Consider the following 21,103-nt stretch of genomic DNA (forward strand, 5'->3'; position numbering starts at 1 on the left):
AATTTTAAAATCTAAGATTTTTCTAAAGGTACAATATGTACATGTTCAATTGCTTAAAGACTTTCTTGGAAATCTTAGCGTGTACCTATTCGGGCACAGTTTTGTGAAAGAATATATTACATAATCTGGTCACATAATTTCCTCTTTATTTCCTAATGACAGGTCAGTTTCTTCACATTGTTTGCAAAACATATTAGTTAGGTAATCTCTCTTCAAACATTATAGTGGGGCTGGTTTCAACTCCATGACTAAGGTTGTGTTTAAAAATGCAGTTAAAGTATGGGACTTACTCCATTAACCTTAGAAGAAAAAACAAATATTTTCTTCCTAGACTCGCATCACATAAGAGTCCAGGTATTTTAAAAGCTCAATTAGGGATGATATGAAAAATTTGATGACTTACTTATACTTAGGCCATGTTTACATTACAGAGACTATAGCAGCATAGATACAGCACAGTAGCTACGCCTGCGTCATCCCTTAGTGTAGACCAGGGATCGGCAACCTTTGGCACATGGCCCGTCAGGGAAATCCGCTGGCAGTCCAGGACTGTTTGTTTATCTGCAGGTTCAGCCGACTGCAGCTCCCACTGGCTCAGTTCGCCATTCCAGGCCAATGGGGACTGCGGGAAGCGGCGACCAGCACATCCCTTGGCCCACGCTGCTTCCTGCAGCCCCCATTGGACTGGAACGGCAAACTGCGGCCAGTGGGAGCTGCAATCAGCCAAATTTGTGGATGCTGCAGGTAAACAAACCGTCTCAGACCGCCACCGGATTTCCTTGATGGGCCGCGTGCCAAAGATTGCCGATCCCTGGTGGAGACACAGCCTTCAGTGACAGAAAGGGTCTTTCCATCACTCTAGGAACACTAGCATCCGGAGTGATGGCAGCTAGGTCGACAGAAGCCTTCTTCTGTTGACCTGGCTACGTCTACACTGGAGGTTAGGTCAGCATAACTATGGCACTCAAGGGTATGGATTTTTACCCCTGACCTTTCTTGCTACATCAACCTCAAATTTAAATGTAAGCCAGGCCTTATTTGTGAGGCTATTGTCTAATATTATACATGAAAGAAGAAGTAATTTTTAAAGGTCCTGATTTAGTAAGGTAGTTAGGAATATTATAAGTACCTTGCTGAATCAAGGCCAGAGTTTGTGAAAAAACCTGAACTAAGGATTTTCTGTATTTTTAGTGTATGTTTTGGGAATGAATGTAAGGCACCTTAATTCTGTGTGAAGCTTTCTGTGCTGGAATAATTATTAATAGGGAAGTATTAATAGAAAAGTACTAAGTAGAGCTGGTCAGGAATTTTTTGATAGAAGGATTTCTCATTGGGAAATGTCGCTTCATCTACACTGGAACTTTTTTGCTGAAACATATTTCTGGTCTGAGAGAGACACCCTCCCCAGCCTAGCTAACAGCCTAGTGGCTAGGGCACTCACTCAGACTGTGGGAGGTGCACAGACTTGAACCTGGGTCTCCCACATCCTGGGTGAATGCCCTAGCTTCTGTGCTATTAGCTAGGCTGGAGTGGGTGTCTCTGTTATGTTTTTTTCATGAAGGTTTCCAAAAGATCTTAGGTTGGTCCTGCTGTGGAACGTGAACATTTTTGAAACGTTGAGAATTTTCATGGGTGGATAAACAGTTTCCGATCCGGGTCTACTAAGTAGTGCATTCTGGCTTCAAACCACTAATTTATTTTATGTTAACAATTCTTACTCCTAAAACTAAGGAGCTAATTTAATACATTTTCTAAATCTAGGAGCTCTCTTCATAAACAATCATATAAAGTTCCATTAATTAGTATTTAAGGAAAATGCATTACTTATAACTATTGTTCTTCGAGAGTTGCCTGCGTGCATTCACAAGTTAGGGATTTGGCATCTCTAGTCTTGAGCTGTGGAACTATACAACAAAGCATTTTCCGCTGTGGGGCACTGTAGTGCTCTCCTGCTAAGATGACATCATTGGCTTAATATATATAAGGAGGAACCCACTCCTCATCTTGACCACCTCAGTTCCTTCTCCCTAGCCTACAGATTCCTAAGGCAGAGGGAAAGGTGGTAGGCAGCATGAATGCAGAGGTAGCTCTTGAAGAACAACTGTTATTAGTAAGTAACCTTCATTACTTCCTTAAGGGTCTCTGTGCATTCCTCTGTATGGGAGATTAGCACAGTGCCCCCACTCTCACCATAGACAGTGAAGGGCAAGGAGTTCTAGGGAAAAAACTGTAGCACCACTTTACCAAACAAAGCATTGGATCACTGTGCCACATCCAATTAGTAGTGCTTAGTGAATATATGAACAGAACTCCTTATTCTTTCTTTGCAAATCCCTACAATCGGGATCTGTCTCAGACATGCTACATCAGCAGCTACATAACGCGTCTTTAAACCCAGAGGTACCAGTTCTTTGGCCAATGTATAACAATGCTCAGTACACGTTTTAATTCAACGAGAAAGACTCTGTTTTCTCAGTGGCAACACATAATCTGTTAGATTTTCTGAAGGGCTTTGTAAGTGTGAAAGAAGATCAATTTTTATGAACTTACTGAGATGCCAGTTACATTTTAAAGATGGTGTCCCTAGCCTCTGCTTGCCAGAAGCTGGGAATGGGCAATGGGATGGATCACTTGATGATTACCTGTTCTGTTCACTCCCTCCGGGGCACCTGGCATTGGCCACGGTCAGAAGACAGGATACTGGGCTAGATGGACCTTTGGTCTGACTCAATATGGCCATTCTTATGTTGAAATCTAACCAACTTGGTTTGCCAATTGGATAACTTAATAGCCAATATAGAATGGTATCTAATAAGATAACCCCTTTTTACTGAGTCAGGGGAGTATTAGTTTTTTATAGTTTTAAACACTGGATTCTTTTCAGGTCAACTTTTAAATGGAAGAGTATTTCTCAAATCAGAACATTTGCTTATTCTTAACTAAATAACAACTTATTAATTCACCCAGAATCACATCAGTATATAGGCAACGGTTCACCACTAAAGTATAGATACAACCAGTGTTCTAGGTCTATACTACACATCCAGTCGTCTTGCAAGCAGTTACCACATACTAGAATTGAGGCTCAGTAGTTACATCAAGAAACAGTGCAAATCACCAAGATTTCTTATTACATTTACTTACTATCATAAATTCTCAATTCCTAACATTTATCACACTTCCAAGGATGCACTTTTAAGAGTGTGATCACTACTCTTTGACTTGATTGATCAAAAAGGGACACGTTTAGAATAGTAAAAGCATTTACTTAAAGTTATGATTTTCAGTCATATGCCAGTTTGCTTGGACTTACAAAGGAGTTAAAATCTAAAATATGGTTACTTGAGGTCTCACCAGAGAGTGCAGACTACAGTTATTTATGTTAAAGGATAAAAGGGGAAATACAATCTTTGAAATGAAATCTAACCGCTTGTTGTTATCCTTCTTAACTCTGAGATGGGAGAAGAGTCCTTTCCACACAGCTAGTCCAAGTGTCAGTTGCACTCAAGATTCTGCAGCTACTTGATGGGTTCAGTCAACTTTCTTGAGCACTTGGTGACTTCAGCTTTATATACCTTAGTTTTAGGGCTTGATGGAGGTGACCATCCTCTGATTTCTATTGGGTACGTGCCCAGTAAATGCTCAGATTTCAGCTCTTTCAGTTTTTCTGTTGCTTCCATCAGTATCCAGTAAACAACAAGTGGTTAGATTGTTGGATCATATTAAAGAAGTTCTGTATTAAAATCACAAATGAGTTTGATTCCCCAGAGTTTAAATTCCAGGGTATTACTAATTAAGAGGTCTCTTGGTTTTTGGTACTGTTTCTCTCCCTCTATGTGTGAAACTTGCAAGTTGCTAATTGTGTTAGTACATTCTAAGACAGAGTCTATTCTCAAAGCAATTTGCAGAGAGAGAGACTCAAAGCAATACTCTGTAACAACAGAAACAGCACCTAGAGACTCCCTGCCCTTTTGTTGTATTAACAATTGTGATTAAAATAGAGATAGAGGATGTATGTGGATGGATGCTTGGTGTGAATGATCAGGGAGGTGCCAGCCTAAGAATCCAGTGTCCATCGGCTGAAGAAGGCGTCAAGTGGAAATAACCAGAGGACCCCCCCGGAGGGCAGACTGGAATCCACCCAACAGCCTCAAGAATGGGAGAACCAAAGAACAAGATAACATCTTGGAGCCGTCAGGAATGTGCTATCTGCTGATTGATTCAGCAACAGCATGATGAAGCAATTCCCATAGACTGGCATAGGAAGAAATTCCTATAAAAATAGACTCTAAAAAGTGAGAACTTTGGGGTCTGATTCTGCAAACCAACTTCCAGGAGCATCAGATGAGCATCTGACAAGGCCCTGTTCCCTCCTCATGTCCAGGCCACCTGGCCAGTGGCTTGGCATGAGCAACTCTAAGGCTGGTAACTATGATAACAACCTTGCAGAACCTGTGTATGTGTGTGTTTGTATGAATGAATGTGTGAATAAATATGAGATTGAATGGAATGTTATAACTATAACTAACTGCTTACTATGATTCTTTCTGTATTCACAATAAATGTGGTATTTTGCCTTTTTCCCTTTAATAAGATCCTGCTGGTTTTTATTTTATTGGTATAACAAGATTTCATTTCAAAGACTGTATTCACATCTAGAAGGATATTGATCTGACTCACAAGGCAATCAGATGTGCAGCTTTTAATCTGCAGTGAGATTACTCATGGTATATTTGGTTTACAAGGAAAACAATATACAGTTTAACATGTAGTTTGGATTTCTTGGGGTAACAGGCAGTTTGCCTAATTTGACCTTCATTCTTAGTCAGTCATTTCTATTTGTCTTAACTTGCTGCTTCCCCACCCACCTCTTGATCCACTCACAATGTGCAACAGGTCACTTTGTATAAGAAAGCAGGGTGTGACTCTTGCTTGATAACTTAGGGTATGTCTATACAGCAACTAGACACCCACGACTGGCCCATGCCAGCTGACTCAGGCTTGTGGGGCTCTGACTGCGAGGCTATTTTATTGCTGTGTAGACTTCTGGGCTTGGGCTCCAGTCTGAGTCAGAACGTCTACACTGTAATTTTATAGCTCTGTGAGCTCGAGTCGATTGACCCACAGTCTGAGGCAAGCAGTGGCAACAACTAATTAACTATACTATAAGGAACTAACCAAGAACTAACTACAAGAAGATAGGCTAATTAACTCATGTGCACGAGAGGTAGTTCAGTTTTGCTCTCTGCAGTGGTGGTGAAGGAATTGAGATGGTCAGAGGTACTCTTTCCTTATGTAGATGGATCCAATCATGTCATCCTAGCATGAGCACGCTACTGCTCTTCTCCATTAGATAGAACTTTGGTATACAATTCTGTAGTTCACCACTAGAGGCATCAAATTCTGTAAGTGGGAATGTTCAGAGGCCATTGCAGAAGAAAGACTTCTATATCATTTTGGAATATCTTCTTTAAAACTATTTAGGGACTGGTGGTTAATTAGAAACTAGTGCTGTTTCCTAAACTATTGATGAAGAAACAGCTCAGTAGGTTATGGCGACCTCCTCTAGAATCAATAATCAATGGGTAAACACTTTAGATGCAAAACTGAGTTTGTGTTACCACCAAAATGTTCTTGTTGAGGTCAGTTGAAGTTTCTGGGTACTCAGCACTTCTAAATATCTGGGCACTTATTTAGGTGCCTCAGTATGGATTTAGGATTCTAACTTCAGGCTGTTTTTAAATATCATATCCTGCATCTATTTAGATAACACCACCGCTTAGCTTCTTGCTCCCCTACCAAAGAGGAAACATTTCATTTTAAGACACCAACTTTTTCTAAGAATATTCAGGTTATTCCAGCTTTACCAAAACAATCAATCATTCTAACATTCAGTGAGCTAGGACACACTTTATTTCAAGCAACTTTGTGGGCTGGTTGTCTAGCCCTCAAGAAAAGGTCTTGAGTTCTCTGTAGTTACTTGGACATGGCCATGGCCATGTAGTGAGTACTTCTATTTTATCGGGATCAGTACTCACACCCTCTTGGGACACGATGTGACCCACATACTTCACTGAGGTTCTGCAGAACTGGCATTTGTCAATTGAAAGCTTCAACCATAATCCTCCAACCTATCAAGCACTTTAGGAAGTGTTTCTTCATTCTCCTCCAAGGTTCTTCCAAACACAATCAGGTCATCCAAATAAACTAACGCTTGCAGTAAATTCATGTCTCCCACAACTTTCCCCATAAGACACTGAAATGTGGCAGGTGCTCCAGAAATCCTTGTGGCATGCGTTCACACTGATAAAACCCTAATGGGCAGATGAAGGCTATCTTCTCCTTAACTTCTTCTCCCAGAGGGATCTGGTAGTATCCAATCTGAAGATCCAACACAGAACCACTGGCTTCCCAGCAAATGGTCTAAGGCATCTTGGACTCGAGGCATAGTGTACGGGTCAACCACAGTACGGCTGTTTAAGGTACGATAGTCAATACACATCTGAATTTTCTCATTCTTTTTATGGACCACCACAATGGGTGAGGTGTATGGTCTGCGGAACTCTGTAATGATGCCATTCATAGCCAGCTCCTGAAGATGTCGCACATCTTCCATCTCGGAGACAGCAATCCTCCTAGATCTCTCCCTGAGTCATGTAGTCTGATGTTGGGCTCTACTCCTTTTGCACATCCCACATCTCAATCTTGCAGTGAGAACACCTTGGATCTTTCACAAAGTTTCTTCCTCAGGCGATCCTTCCACTCCTCGGACATTGGTGAATCTCCAACGTCAAACTTTGCTGGGTCTATTGTTGGAACTTGAGTTTCACACTGGGGTTTTACAACTAATTCAGGCTCAAAGAGGTCTGTTATGTGTTGTCCTTGCTTCACAAGAACATCACAACTTGTTTCATTAGCAATCAGTATAATTACCTTTTCGTGGGCTTCCGCAGGTAGGGTCATGACTCCACTGGGGACCAGAACTCCTTCAGAGAACTCTCTTTCAACCAGCTGCTTTACCATTGCTATTGCCCTTTTACTGCCTTTCAGCTAGGTACTCATGACAAGCACCTCTTGCTCCATCCTTGCAGGCACTACTCAGGGGGTCATGCCTGTGTATTTCAGTGCCTCAATTGGTAGCTCAGATATCTCCTTTTTAGCACTCTCCATTTTCCTATACGCTTCAGCACAAAGCCTATGGATCATCAGGGTATGCAGGTACTGGTCCCCAGCCCATTGTCTGCAGTAATCCGCAAATACCTTGAAGAGACTGGAGTTGGTCCCTATCAGCACAGACACATCAGAGGTCCCTTTAGGGTCAAGGCATATTAAGGCAGCTGTGTCTATCTCTTCTCTTACCCCAGCAACCTCCTCTGGGAATTCCAGGTGCACTGTGACATATCCTTGGAAGGGATATTCATCCAGGCTGAGGCCACACAGACCAAGGCCAGTCAGTGGCTGTATAGGCAGATGCCTACGCATCTGTTGGTAGAATGACTGAAATATAATAGTCACTTGAGATCCAGTGTCAAGCACTGCTTTACACTCTGCCCCTTCAATCCTCACTGTGACCTCTGCTCAGGACCTTATCAGTCCTGTGGGGATCCCAGCTGGACAGTCTTTTCTGGGGGAATCTTCAAACCCTGCAGGCCTGGATGGTCCCTGTCCCCAGACCCTCTGGCAGGTACTGGATCTCTCCCAACTGATCCTCAGCTTTCCATACACTAAGGAGGGATTTTCTTCAGTATGGCACTTGGCAGCACTGTGCCCATCCTGACCACATCGGTAGCAGAAGAACTGTCCTTTCCCGCTTCGCCTGGGTGGGATGGTGGCTCTAAATGCTGACTTCTCAATCGCCACAGTTTGAGGCTCCTTATTCCTGGAAGTCTTAGCTCGGTCAATGATGCTTTGCAGCTCAGCTATCCATTCTGTCAGGACCTGCATTTGTTGGGCAAGTTCCTCTTTGGTGCTCACCATCAGTACACTGGGCGTTTGCAGTGGTGTTGTGCTGGCTGGCTCCAATGTTTGGGCTTCCTAAAACTTGCTGGCAGCCTGCCTTTCTTCCTCCTCTCTGATCTCTTTTATCAGCTGGGAGTAACTTGGGGGATGTTCCTGTCATTCTCTTAGCTGGAGATGAAGTAGAATCGGGTTCTGATACCGAGTTCCTCTTACAATTTGAGCCAGTCTGGTCTGATCCATCTGCTCAGCAGTCACTGCTCCCCTCATGACAGCTCTCTGAAGCAGTCTCTTCAGCCTCTGTATATAGGCTGAAGCCTTTTCACCCCTTTGCTGTTGGGAAATAAGGAACTTACAGTAGCTGTCTTCAGGGCCCTCTACGCTCCCAAAGGTGTGTTCAAGGGCCTCTAGGCAGTCCTTCACACTGACCCCAGGGTCAATGAGCTTCAGGGTGCGAATCACATCTAATGCTGGGCCACCAAGACTCTCTGTTAGACATCTTTGCTTTTCTGCATGTGGTATGGCCCACTCTTGCAGCATTTCAGTAGTATGCTCTAACCAGGATTCAAACTCCTCTTCCCCAGCAAATAACCTTAACTTATGACAAGAGTTTGAAGTAGCATGGGACAGCACAACTTTTTCCAGTGTTTGCCCAAGTGCTTTTGCCCCATCATCAGCCAAGGCTGTGGTCCCTGAGCTAGAGGCTGCTGAGCCGGGGCCCAACAAACCTGATATATTAGCCATTATACAAACAGTAGTTTCCTCAACATATAAACACAATTGTTTCCCAATGTAGTGGGTCATTCAACAGGTGCTTGTGAGGGGTACTGACCCAGGAATCCTGGATGAGACCCCCAAAATGTAACCCTTCTGCCCATCAGAGTTAGCAGCAACAAGGGCTGGGTTCAGTATCTAGGAGTTCCATTTCAATAACACAATGCAAAACCAGCTCGAGCCCCCACCCAGTGACCTGGGACAATTCCATACCACCCCCTGGGTGCCTCTAAGAGGCAATACTTCCCCTCTCGCAAGCACAGAGTCTGAGTGTAGCAAAAGACTTTTAATAAAAGAGGGAAACAATGACACATTACGTTGGGGAAACACCACGAACAGGATTCATAACACAAACCATGAGCAAAAGACCCACCCCCAAGTAAGTTTGGCAGTGTCCTTTTCCCATCAGGGTCTTAAGTCCAGCAACCCAACAGTCACCCTTCCCACTGATTCTGTCCTTGGTCAGTGCAGTCCCTAGAGTTCAGAAGTTCATCTGCAGAGTTTACCTCCCAGCCTGGGTTGAAGTGGGGGGAGGTATGGAGGCACCTTACATGCTCTGCTGCTCGGGTGAACAGCCAATTGACATACCCCTCCATGGGGTTCTACTGCAGTCTTCACCGCCAGCTGTGCCTCTCTGCTAGCCGTCCTGCTAGCCGCTCACCAATATGTCTTCAGGCTCCCTGCCCACTTAACAGCTCTCAGTGATTTCTCAGTAACTTCAGCTCTTTAGTGATTTCAGGTGTTAGTAGGGGAGCCTCAGTGCTGGTGCACTCAGAACCACTAGTCCAAAGTAGGTCTAATGCTTAGACCTAAGTATCAGTAATTTCAGCTCCGCAGCATGTAACAAGACTCCTAATGGAGTCAAAATTAGCTCTGTTATTACACAGTGGAGAGAGGAAGGGTCAAAGTGGTGTTGAGGGCCCTCAGAAGGAGCCCACACTCCGAGGTACAAATACCTGTCCCCATCCTCTTCAGTTCACTAGGCTTTGGAACCCATGTCCCTTGCCTAGCGAGTGCTACTTATAAAATGCCAAGTACAGTTCAACTGTCCTTGATTCACATAACCAGGATAACAACAATTCTGCCCCAATCACAAAGAGACTGGGGATTCCACAGCATCCAAAGTGACCATTTGGGTGAGCAGTCCCATCATGCTGGGGGTGGGGGGCTGTGCCCAGGCAAATGAGATCAACCCCTGAAATCCTTTTCCACAGCTCACCACCAGATGTCAGGGTAGAGCTCATTCTGACTCTGCTTACACTTAAATAGAATTAAATTTCATGGATTCCATTTGGGAGTTCTGTATGTCTGTTTTATTTTCAGCCTCACACATTTACAATTTGTTACCAAATTTTGTCTTTGATTGAGAAGAACTCTAAATTTTACATGAAGTGAATATTTTACTCACTTGCTTTTCAACTCCCTTTAGCCTGGTCTCATCTTTCTGGAAATAATGAAATGCTTCTTTCACCAGTTTGTCCAAATCCACTTTATCCTGAAACTCTAACTCAGGGTTTCTCTCCAAAATAAGAGATACAACCATTAACAACTAGAATAGAAAAAAAATAAACAAACACCTTTAATTTTAGGCCAGTTTGAAATCAGGTTACGTAAAAGATGACGTCGTAAACACAGGCTCATGCTTGAATCAAGCCATAAAGTGATTCGTGAAGAAACATCTTCATTATGGCAGTGTAAACAAATAATTTTTGAATTTCTATATATTGAAAAGGCAGAATTTTACGTAAAAATGTACGTTTGAAATTGATGAAGTAGGTAGAACAGTCAAAAGATCATTACAGTAATCTGAGCAAATAACCAATACTAGGGAATAGATAAAGGCTTAGCTGTAGGCAAGGGCAAGCATTTGTATAATCAGACACATTAAACAACTGAAATCTAGATGTCTTATCAATGGAATATGTATAAGCAACAAACAACAAATTTAAGTCAAAGGATCCTGAATTACTTGCAGCTATAACAGCATTTAAAATGGGAATAACTGACTTGCATGACTGTTTTGCAGGCCTTAAGGGTGTGACAAGCAATTGGTGGTGGAGTGCATATTGATCATTTGTGTCCTTGGGGACTCCAGGCCATATCTTTCAGCTGCAGGTTGAGATGTTGTACTCAACATGCCAGTAGTTGTTGGGCATGATCAAAACAGTTTTGAACTCCTGAGTGCCAGGGAATATCCAGGGACAGATTCATAGTTGCAGGCAAGAAATACTAGTGGCTGCACAGAGGCCAAATACTCTGGCAGCTATTGAAGGGAGAACTGCCCCCTGGTTTGCTCAGACAGCATGCCCAGGGCTTGGTTCTAGGGGTAAAAGTGCATAACAGGATGGCAGGACTCTATTGCCTCACTTTGTTAGCTGGTGGAGGTAGCTGGTGGTTAAATACTGTTGATTCATTGGGCAAGTGTGGCTCTTTGGACTGCCCAACAGAGATGGGAGGGAGGAGTCATCATCTGGCAGGTGGAACTGGTGTTTAGAACAGTTGGGCTCTGAAGAAAGGATCCCATGGCTTAAGCTGGGGGCTGCAAATAGTGCTATTTTGGAATTAGCTTTTTGTTTAAAAGTCTGCCGCTCCCCAGGCCCAGTATTATTAACGCTATGGCTACTGTTTGCTTTGTTTGGTGCAGTGTGGGGACCCCAACATCCTGAAATGCATTATCCAAATACATTAATGTGAACCTGCTTAATATAAAACACAAAAATCTGTGGAGACAGTGTCCTAAAAACTGCCATAGTAGTTTGGATCTGCAGGTGCTTATCTGTGATTTTAAGCCATTCCTGTTAATTCAATTCTCTGTGGGGTTCAGTTACTCTCTCTCAAAATTGTTACGAACAAGTCACATATATAAAACTTCTCTTACTCATATGATACTGACCTCTACAATAATTTGTCTGTATTCAGGCTGGTCAATATTTTGCAACATGTCTTCAACCAGAAGGGAAAAATTCATCTCATACATAGTCATATCAGATAGTGTTGGTTGCTGAAAAAGAAATAAAACAAATAATAAAATGCTGCATATATTTTAACCATTTGATTTCAATAAAAATAATTCTAATAGAACTGGTTGGATTATTTGTTGTGGATTATTTATCCAACATTAACAATTTGGGTTCTGTTGGATCAAAGGAGAAGCAAATTTCTAGTCAATGATAAAGGCAGTCTGTTAGGAGTCTAGTCTGAGATTTATTTTCCCCTTCAGAATATTAAAATATTTTCACTGCAGTTACAAGCAAATAGTAAACTCAAAGCTTCTTATATGTAAAGTCTTCTTCCAGCACCATATGTCCAATATGTTATTTTACACCTGGAATCCTTTGTTAGCTGTAGCAAACATTCCATGAAAAGAGAAGAAAAAGACAATGGCAATGCATTCAGTAATTTAAAAACCAATGTGCAACTCTCTAAATATTTTCTTTTTACCTGTGGTAAATATTTTTCTGCTACTATTACACCATTGGGGGTTCTCTCCAAGATTTGCCACACCCTGTCATAGAAACCATGGGGAGTTCGATTCAGAGAACCATCTATTTGACGTCTATTAAGCCAACATCTGTGGACAAAACAAAATGACTGAAGGGCTTGAAAAACCAATCTGTTTCAGATTCAAAACAAAGCTTTCTTTGTGGTTTAAATAAGCCATTAGGGTAAGCAACAACAGTAAATATCCATCAATGATACACACACAGTGTGTGTTGCATTTCCTGTTAAATATTTTAAATGGAAATAAAAATAGACCCTAAAGAGAACAAAAGCAAGATGATTTAGAGTCTGGAATGTTATCTTATTAACTGGTCTAACAAATTTAACACTTAAATCAATTTAACACAGAACAGGACATAGGCCAAATTAAACTCTGCTGTAACTTCACCGAAGTCAATGAAGTTACCAGGCACTAGGGAAGAATTTGACAGAACACCTATAATACATAAGAAAACATATATATGTTTAGGGAAAGCAAATTTGCCATTTAATTTACCGGAGATACAATTTGTCAGGCACATGTGTATGGCACCAAAATGTATACACGTTGCATAAAGAAGAAACCATGATCCATGCTAATACAACTACAGTATAAATTTTCCTTTATTATCCCCTCTACTGCATGTAATACAATTTACGGTACTAGTACAGCTTCCATATTAAACCCTGCAATTCCAAATTAGACTGCAAAAAGTGTACTAAGTTGAAGAGACATTTTTGCACGTTGTAATTTAAAAAAAATTGAAGTTGGTAAGCTGAAATTTTGTTGGTGCTTCATCCCAAATGTCCAGTGCTTTACAGCATTTGTAATTTTAAAGAAATTAAGAAACCTACATTTATGAAGTTGATTCTACAGTTAATTTAACAAAAAATCATAAGGGTTTAGTAGACTAGTGTAGTACAGTATTGCCAACCACAAACATTGAAAAATATGAGTCAGATCCCCCAGAATTATGAGATGAGCTTAATCATGAGATTTTAAAGGATAATAAATTTTGGATTCTGTTTATTTGTCATTCAGTTTTTGAGCCTTTAGTGGATCATATCTTCAAACTTTTCTTTGCAATTATAAAGGACTACAAATTTACGTTTCTTTTTAAAAGAAAGGTGAGATTATTACAAAAAAACATGACTCCCAGGGCTGGGGCTTTAAGAAAGACAAACACTGAAAGACTAGCAACAAAACTGTGAGAACTGGTAATGGTTGTAATGAGTAAATTCAGTTTATAAAATTAGTCTATGGTAGCAATATTTCATAGTTAGTTTATAATATTTCTATTTAAGTATTTATTTAAAAAAATTCTTTCCTAGCAGCAGTATAGTCTTCAGAGGTCTTCTCTTCGAAGGAGAAAATCTTTTCCCATGCAGCAGGAGTTTGTACAAGCTCTCTGTATTGAACTGAGAGAGCTTTCCTGAGAAACCAAACTAAACTCTGAGGGTAAGTGCTGTTTTCCTCAGTTATTTTAATATTAAGAAAAAGGAGTGCAGAAGAAAATGAATAGTGGACCAGGTGCCTCATTTCATACTTTATCTCTCAGCTCAAAGATATAGCTGTTTTATTAAAAATTAACAAGTCTTTTTTAGGAGAGCACTATGTCTAACCTGTATGCATGCGCCAGACATTGGCGGCAGAGAAGTCAGAAAACTAAATGTTATGAATTATTTGTATAGGTAACCAATTTGTATAGGTAACCTAAATTTTAATTAGTGCTGTGCTGAATAGTTTTCTATAATTGAACGAGCTGGTCCTGTTACTCTTAGAAAATTTATTACACCCTTACACTCCCACCTTATAACATTTTGAGTGTTTGAACAGAGTAACAGAATAGCCACCAGTTTCGGTTACCTTTACTCTCTGTGAAGAACGAAAGAGATATCTGTATTATTATTACGAATATTATATATACACCTCTGTTTATTTGATTACTGTGATGCCAGTAGCTACCTGGGATCAAAGAGTTTATTTAATTCTGGGTGGTTATACAGATCTGCAGGAAGGCAGGCAGTGGCTTTAGAGATAATCCTAGTCACGAGAACTTAAGGGAACAAGCCCTGTGAAGTCTCCCTCCAGGCATGCTGGAGCTTCAGGCGGAAGTCGGGCACAAAAGACTTTTTGAACTGTTAAATTCATGTATAAGAAGGGTTGCACTCAGAGATTTGGTATGTGAAAAGGGTCACCAGTACAAAAGTCTGAGAACCCCTGGTGTGGACGATGATGTATACAGTGACTGAAGAAACAACCAAATGCCATTAAGAGTTCCCTGAATCAGCAGAGTCTAGAGGAGGAAAAGCTGCAGCTGGAAGAAAAGAAACTGGAGCTGGCCCAGTGCCAGCACGAGTAGAAACAGCACCACCGTGAGCAGGGTGTGAGAAAGAAGCTATGAAGATATGAATTGGACCTGAAGCTACAGCACAGTCAGTGCCTATCAATTTGGTAAGTGGGGACAGAGACTGAACACCAGCCTTAGGAGGCAGCATAGATTTTAAATGGTTACCTTGCTACAGGTATGGGAATGACATAGATGTATTTCTATATGCTTTGTAGGTGAACTGTGAAGTGAATGTATGGTATCTATCTCCTTTACTGACAGGGAAGACTGTCACCCATGGCCCAGAAGGACTATAGAAATTATGAGCCACGTAAGCAAGCCTTATTGCAAAAATTTAAACTAACACACAGCCTATAAGAGGAAATTTGTAACCTCGGTCTCCCACATCAATTTGTGACCAGCATGGAGATAATGCCCTCAGCTTCTATCCTGCTCATTTGTGATGCACCAACTAAAAATGATCTCTCTGGCAGCTAATAAAAACCAGTGCTACAGCCTTAAAGGAGATGGTACATGTCAGACAATGTACCTGAGCTTGAGGATGGTGAGGAGACAGGGGATTTAAACAAGGAATAATTACAGCTCAGTAGGAGATCAACAAGCAGTCAATAAACCCTGCTCTGACTGGTGAAAACTCCTTAAGTAACTAGTCTTGGGATGTTGTTTGGTTCCTAGTGTCAGGCTAGGTGAGGAAAATCCTACACATCGAATGTCTATGGTATCAAATATTACTTTATTGTAAAGTTTCACACAAGGATTATGGGGCAATAGGGCAGAATTTTAGACGTAAAAGAAAATCAGAAAAATTGCAGACAGCTAAAAGAACAAACAAATCAATGTGTGTCTTCACTACCTCTGTATACATAATTAAGGCTATGTTTTAGCCACAGGTATTTTTAGTAAAAGTCATGGACAGATCATGGGCAGTAAACAAAAATTCACAGTTCGTGACCTGTCCATGACTTGTACTATATACCCCTGACTAAATCTTGGGACCAGATTTGTGCTAGGGGGGAGCAGCCCAGGACCTCCCCGCCTCCCGCCAGTGTTGCAGGGTGGGGGGCAGTGGTGCGCAGCCCTGGACCCCTGCAGGTGTTGGGGGGTTGGTGGGGCTGGCAGGCTCCCTACCCGGCTCCCCAGAAGTGGCGATATGTCCCTCCCTCAGCTCCTAGCTCCGCGTGCTGCCCTCGCCCCAAGCGCTCGCTCCGCAGCTCCAATTGGCTGGGTACTGTATCCAATGGGAGATGCGGGGGCGATGCCTTTGGGCAGAGGCAGCGCACAGAGCTAGGAGCTGATGGAGGGACATGTTGCCACCTCTGGGGAGCCCCCCGAGGTAAGCGCTGCCCAGAGTCCTCACCCCCTCCCACGCCCCAACCTCCTCCCATATGTACCCAAACTTCTGCTGCTGCTCCTGGGGGATGATGGGGTGCGGTGGCCCGAGACTGCCTCAGCAGCAGCTGGTACTGCTGCCCGAGCTGCTCAGGCGGCCCCCGGGCCAGCCACACCAGCCGCTGCAGAAGTCATGGAGGTCCCAGAAAGTCACGGAATCCCTGAATTCCATGACCTCCGTGACTGTCTCACAGCCTTATACATAATGTATGACTGAAACATTATTGATTGCAGATACCTAGTGATTTAAGATGCATACAATTTATTTCAGAAACACAAAGATTATGCAATCAATCTATTACGAATAGCAGCATGAGATACAAACTCAGATCTCATTACCTCCCTTGCTGCTGTGGCTGAAGAATATCCAACAGAAGCTGCTTCACTTCACTAGGCGACAGCCGGTATAAATCCATGGGTGGCATATCCCCAGCACGGATTTTTAGTTCATACTTCATAGCATGGATAATCCATCTGAAATATAAGAAGGAAAATATTTATTTATAGGACATTACAAAAACACATACCTTTTGAAATGTATGAAACAGAACTTTTTAATAACATAGTTCTCCTCTACCTGGCCAGATAGCTGGAGAAAAAACATCATGTGGTTCCTTTTGAGTTTAACTATATATGTTTATATAGGATTCTGAATTACAGAACATATGCTTTTTACTAGAAGACAAGAAAAGTGCACTTTCCTAAAACAAAATGGTCTGATACAATACCCCTACAGAACCCAGAAAGATCATTTTTATGTAACTTGGGCTGCCAAGAGATGCATCAATAACTAGGTCAACAAGATGCTATTATACCAATTTTACTTTGTGATGGAGTTTGTTCAGATTCCCACAGTGTATTTTATCCAAACTGAAAGTAGTACTGAAACAGTTTTAGGAGATGGGTTGTAAAATAATATTGTTGTACATGTGCCATTTACATGGAAAATATGCTTGCCCCATGAATTTCCTCTTATATCACTGACCTTTACTGAAAAAACATTACCTGTCCTCTGATATTAAAAAAGTCAGTTAATATTTAAAATTATTTTGCTGTTGTGATTTAATTAAAATAATTATGGAATCAATCATATTTTTCTGTTCAACATTCAGCCTTAGGTCTTAGGGAAGCAGAATTTGCAAACCATTAGAAAGGAGATGGAAAATGGCTTATTTTACATCTTACAGAGACAATTAAGTCCTACAGTCTTCAACTGAATAATGAATATGAAAAGACACTGTATTGCTAGGTCAATTTGGGAAGTAGGATTACTCAGCTACCCTGTTTTCTTACTAAGCACAGTTCCTTCAGCACACAGTGGTATTTGCTGTCACTAGTTAAAATAAATTTGACTAGCTCTGGCCCTCTAGGGCAGGCATCCTGTAACATTACACACAATAAAAGTAGTTTTAGGGCTTAGAGTCTCTGTCCAGTCACGATAGTGAAGGAATGAAGAGAGAATGAAATACACAAGTCTATTTCTAGCAAGTATTTCTTAGGGATTCACCTTTCACCATTGTATTCAACTTTCATACATACTTTGTTTAGAATACAACACATCCTCAAATTATTTAATGGTACCCAGTCTATTTATATAAACACATTTACAAGTCTTAAAACTTTGCAATTTCACAGATAAGAGTATCTATCTGTGATATTTCTGTGATGCCAGCAAGACTCCTACACCTGGACATATATTCTACATTGCTTTGCAGTGTAGAGCCTGATTAGGAGTCAAGAAATGGCCCAAAACAGGGAGAATAAATATGAATCAACAGGCAATGTAGGAATAACAGGCTATATAGTCTCTTCTTGGAAGAGAATTCACCGTGGTAAAGGAGAACAAATTGACAAGAGATTAAAAAGTTGTATCTGGAAACCTCCCAAACTAGTCCACTTTGTTCAGATATAACCACATTATAACCTCCTGACTCTCACTGATCAGCAGTTAATCACAAAGGTAGTCCCACTGATTTAAACTATGACTACTCATATCTATTTATTTAAAGGAAAGACAGGATAGCACATGATATCTGGTACTGAACACACTATTTAAGGTGTGCCTGTTATCCCTAATGATTTTGCATATTATCCTTCTCCATAAAAAACAGAGAAGGCTGGTATCCATAGTCACAAAAAAAGGGAAAATGGAAGAGTTGGTGTTTAAAATGCACTGTACTGTATAGGCATAGCTGAAAAAAGTGAGTTTCACCATACAGACACTGCTATCAATATTAGCTGCCATTTAAAAGAACCTGTATACAGTGTTGGTCTCAGCATATTAGAGAGACAAGATGGTTGAGGTAATAGCTTTTATTGGACCAGGGCCGGCTCTACCGTTTTTGCTATCCCAAGCAGCGTGCCGAATTGCCGCCGCCGTGAGTGGTTGAAGAGACAGAAGCTACCGCCAAATTGCCGCCGCAGGCGGCTGAAGAGAGAGGCTGCCGCAGAATTGCTGCCACCGAGGAAACGCCATAATGGCACACGGACTGCTGCCCCTTGCAGATCGCCGCCCCAAGCACCTGCTTGGAACGCTGGTGCCTGGGGCTGTCCCTGTATTGGACCAAGTTCTGCTGGTGAGACAGACAAGCTAATGAGCTTACACTGAGCTCTCTCTCAGGTCTGGGCAAGACCTTTGTGTAAGCTCGAAAGCATCTCTCCCACCAGCAGAAGTTGATCCCTTGCCTACCTTGTCTCTCTTTTAGAAGAACTGTCATAAAAAGCATAAAATGTTAAAAGCAAATTATATTTGGATTGTTTAATGGAATATTAAAACTGCTTATAAAAATTGGCATGTTTCCATTACAATACAGTATAAATTAGAATGACATTATTTGCTCACTGGAACTCATCTGGACTGAGTCACCTGTCTTCTACTTTACAGATTGAACACAAAATAAGAGCTTGTGTTTACTGTTTAGTTAGCCTCAACTTAATTGACATCTGACATCTTTCAGATATGTTCTTGAAAAGGCATTGCTGGCCCTGTATTCAAGAATGTAACTAATCAGTAAAATGGCACTTTTACACCATCAGTAGAGCATCACAATGTATTTTGATACATCACTGTTTATTGTTCATGCCTTTTTTAAATTAACTTTTTTTTAAATCATTATATAATGTGGTACTCAGATTTTATTAAATTTGGATGACTGTATCACTTTTTCTTTCTCTATAAGAAACTTAATATCAAGACTTCACTGAAACTTGGAAGCTATGTTTGGGTCTGGCACAAATGAAATGCCTCAAAATTCCTGTGTCATACATATGCTGTTTTAATTTAAAAGTGTTTTCTATGAAAGGCTAAAAACTTGAGCAATGCCCTTCAGAATACAATTTTCCAGGCCTTACATATAAAGTAACAAAAGAGCAACCTCCTTCAAGTTAGTTCTGATATCCATACCTACATACATAAACAGGACAATATATAAAACAAGTATCCAAGATTTTGCACTTAGTGGAATGTCTCTCAATAAATAAATAAATAAATAAATAAAGTTTTTTTCCCCCTCTACTAGGTGTAAGATTTCATTACAGAGAAATTTAAGTTATAGTTACTAAAAATATAAAAGACAGATACTAGACTTATAACCTAACAATTAAGTCTGATTTTTCATATGCTCATACATTCAGTCAGGCTGAGACAGATGTTGTTTATTTCAGCCAATAACTGAACGTGAAGCAAAGAGACATACTTTTAATGGTGCCCACCTTTTGATATGTAGCTCTGATATTCCATTTGTGTATGCCTTTGTATTGTTATATTTAAGAGGAATGCTATTTGAAGAGAAATATTGTTTTAGTTCTCTCAGAGTTTCCATGTTTGTAGCAGGGAATTGGAAAGGAAACTGCTTATAATTTCCCAATTCTCTGGCTGTTTCTGTGCCAGCAATAAGCTGCTGTACACTCCACCATCTGACAATTATTCCCAAGGGACCACTTGCTAACTTGTGACTGATAAGTGTGCAGGGCATCCTGACCAGGCCCATTCCCCACACCAGTCATAAGCCTTATGCTGGGCCTGAAGGAGGGCGTAGTATAGGAGCTACCTATATGCCTGCTAGGGACCCTCCTACATGGGGGGGAACCCTAGTTTGGAAATTGTAGCTGTTTTCCACTCCCCTCTATACCCCCAGAATAGTGCAAAAGAAGTAGAACAAGACTGAGAATCTGTACATAATGCCTACTCATACATTGGGCAAAGATGGGCTCATAGTACATGAGCTGCGTGTTACCACCTTCAACAAATGATTAGCAGATGGGTATACTGGACTTTTTTAAAAAAAAACAAACTTGCAGTCTCAAACCCCCAGCCTCCCCCGGTAGTCAAAATTACAAGTTATTAATTCAAATAAACTCAAGACAAACTCACTCATGTTTGCCTCTGTTTTAAGAGTGATTCCACAGTACAAATTGAAATCTTTGCGGTCTCCATTTAAAACCCTAAATTATTCACACAGTTTCTGTGTATGCATGTAGACTGAATCACTGTTTATAAAACTTTTGAATGCTGAGTCCCCACTTCAGGAAAACAAAACCATTTACATGCCCCAACCCTGCAACTCCACCATGTACTGCTGAAAGTTCAGACATCCTAGTGTATACATCTTCCTTGCCCACACCCCACAAATAGTTCTTATAGCCCCTCATCCCCATGCCCCAAGTTTGGGAAATGCTGAGGTAGATCTTCAAAATAGGATACATTATGTTCTTTCTTACATGCTTTGATGAGCTATGATATAGTTAATGTTGACACTTAAAATTTCATCATTGACACCTAACTTAAAGCCCATTCCAATGACAACACACACCTCAAAGCTATTGTTTCAGACTCTACAAACTCATACAGATGTCACTGCATTGCATCAGTTACATTGACTTCATGTTCTGAAAGTTCTCTCTGCAACTATAACTAGAGACTTTTTAAACAAATGAATTCTGAAACTCTAGAAAACAAATGAGAGATATATCCATGTCTCCACACCGAGGGTAGTCCTTTACGCATGCCTCATCTTACGGGAAACACTGACTTCAATAATACAAGTGCACTTTAAGATATTTTGTTCAGAATATAAAGTCATTCATTCCTCCTTCACTTTCCTGCCAAGTCCTGAGTAGCACCCTGACACCATAGATGTCAGTAACCAGGAACA

The 21,103-nt window shown here is 41.1% G+C and overlaps 1 protein-coding gene across 6 annotated transcripts in view; it reads right to left on the reverse strand.

Moving 5' to 3' along the window:
- PHKB (phosphorylase kinase regulatory subunit beta) overlaps positions 1 to 21,103 on the reverse strand; it is a 209,795-nt gene that overhangs the window by 1,277 nt on the left and 187,415 nt on the right. For all 6 annotated transcript variants that reach the window (XM_073307739.1, XM_073307737.1, XM_073307738.1 and 3 more), the window contains 4 exons: positions 16,290 to 16,424; positions 12,172 to 12,301; positions 11,624 to 11,731; positions 10,139 to 10,279 (listed from right to left, as the gene is read on the reverse strand). In XM_073307739.1, coding sequence (XP_073163840.1) covers positions 10,139 to 10,279; positions 11,624 to 11,731; positions 12,172 to 12,301; positions 16,290 to 16,424 — 514 coding nt within the window. The remainder of the gene's footprint in view (positions 1 to 10,138; positions 10,280 to 11,623; positions 11,732 to 12,171; positions 12,302 to 16,289; positions 16,425 to 21,103) is intronic.

This window comes from Lepidochelys kempii, chromosome 12 (genome assembly GCF_965140265.1).
Source record: "Lepidochelys kempii isolate rLepKem1 chromosome 12, rLepKem1.hap2, whole genome shotgun sequence".
NCBI classification, from domain to species: Eukaryota; Metazoa; Chordata; order Testudines; family Cheloniidae; genus Lepidochelys; species Lepidochelys kempii.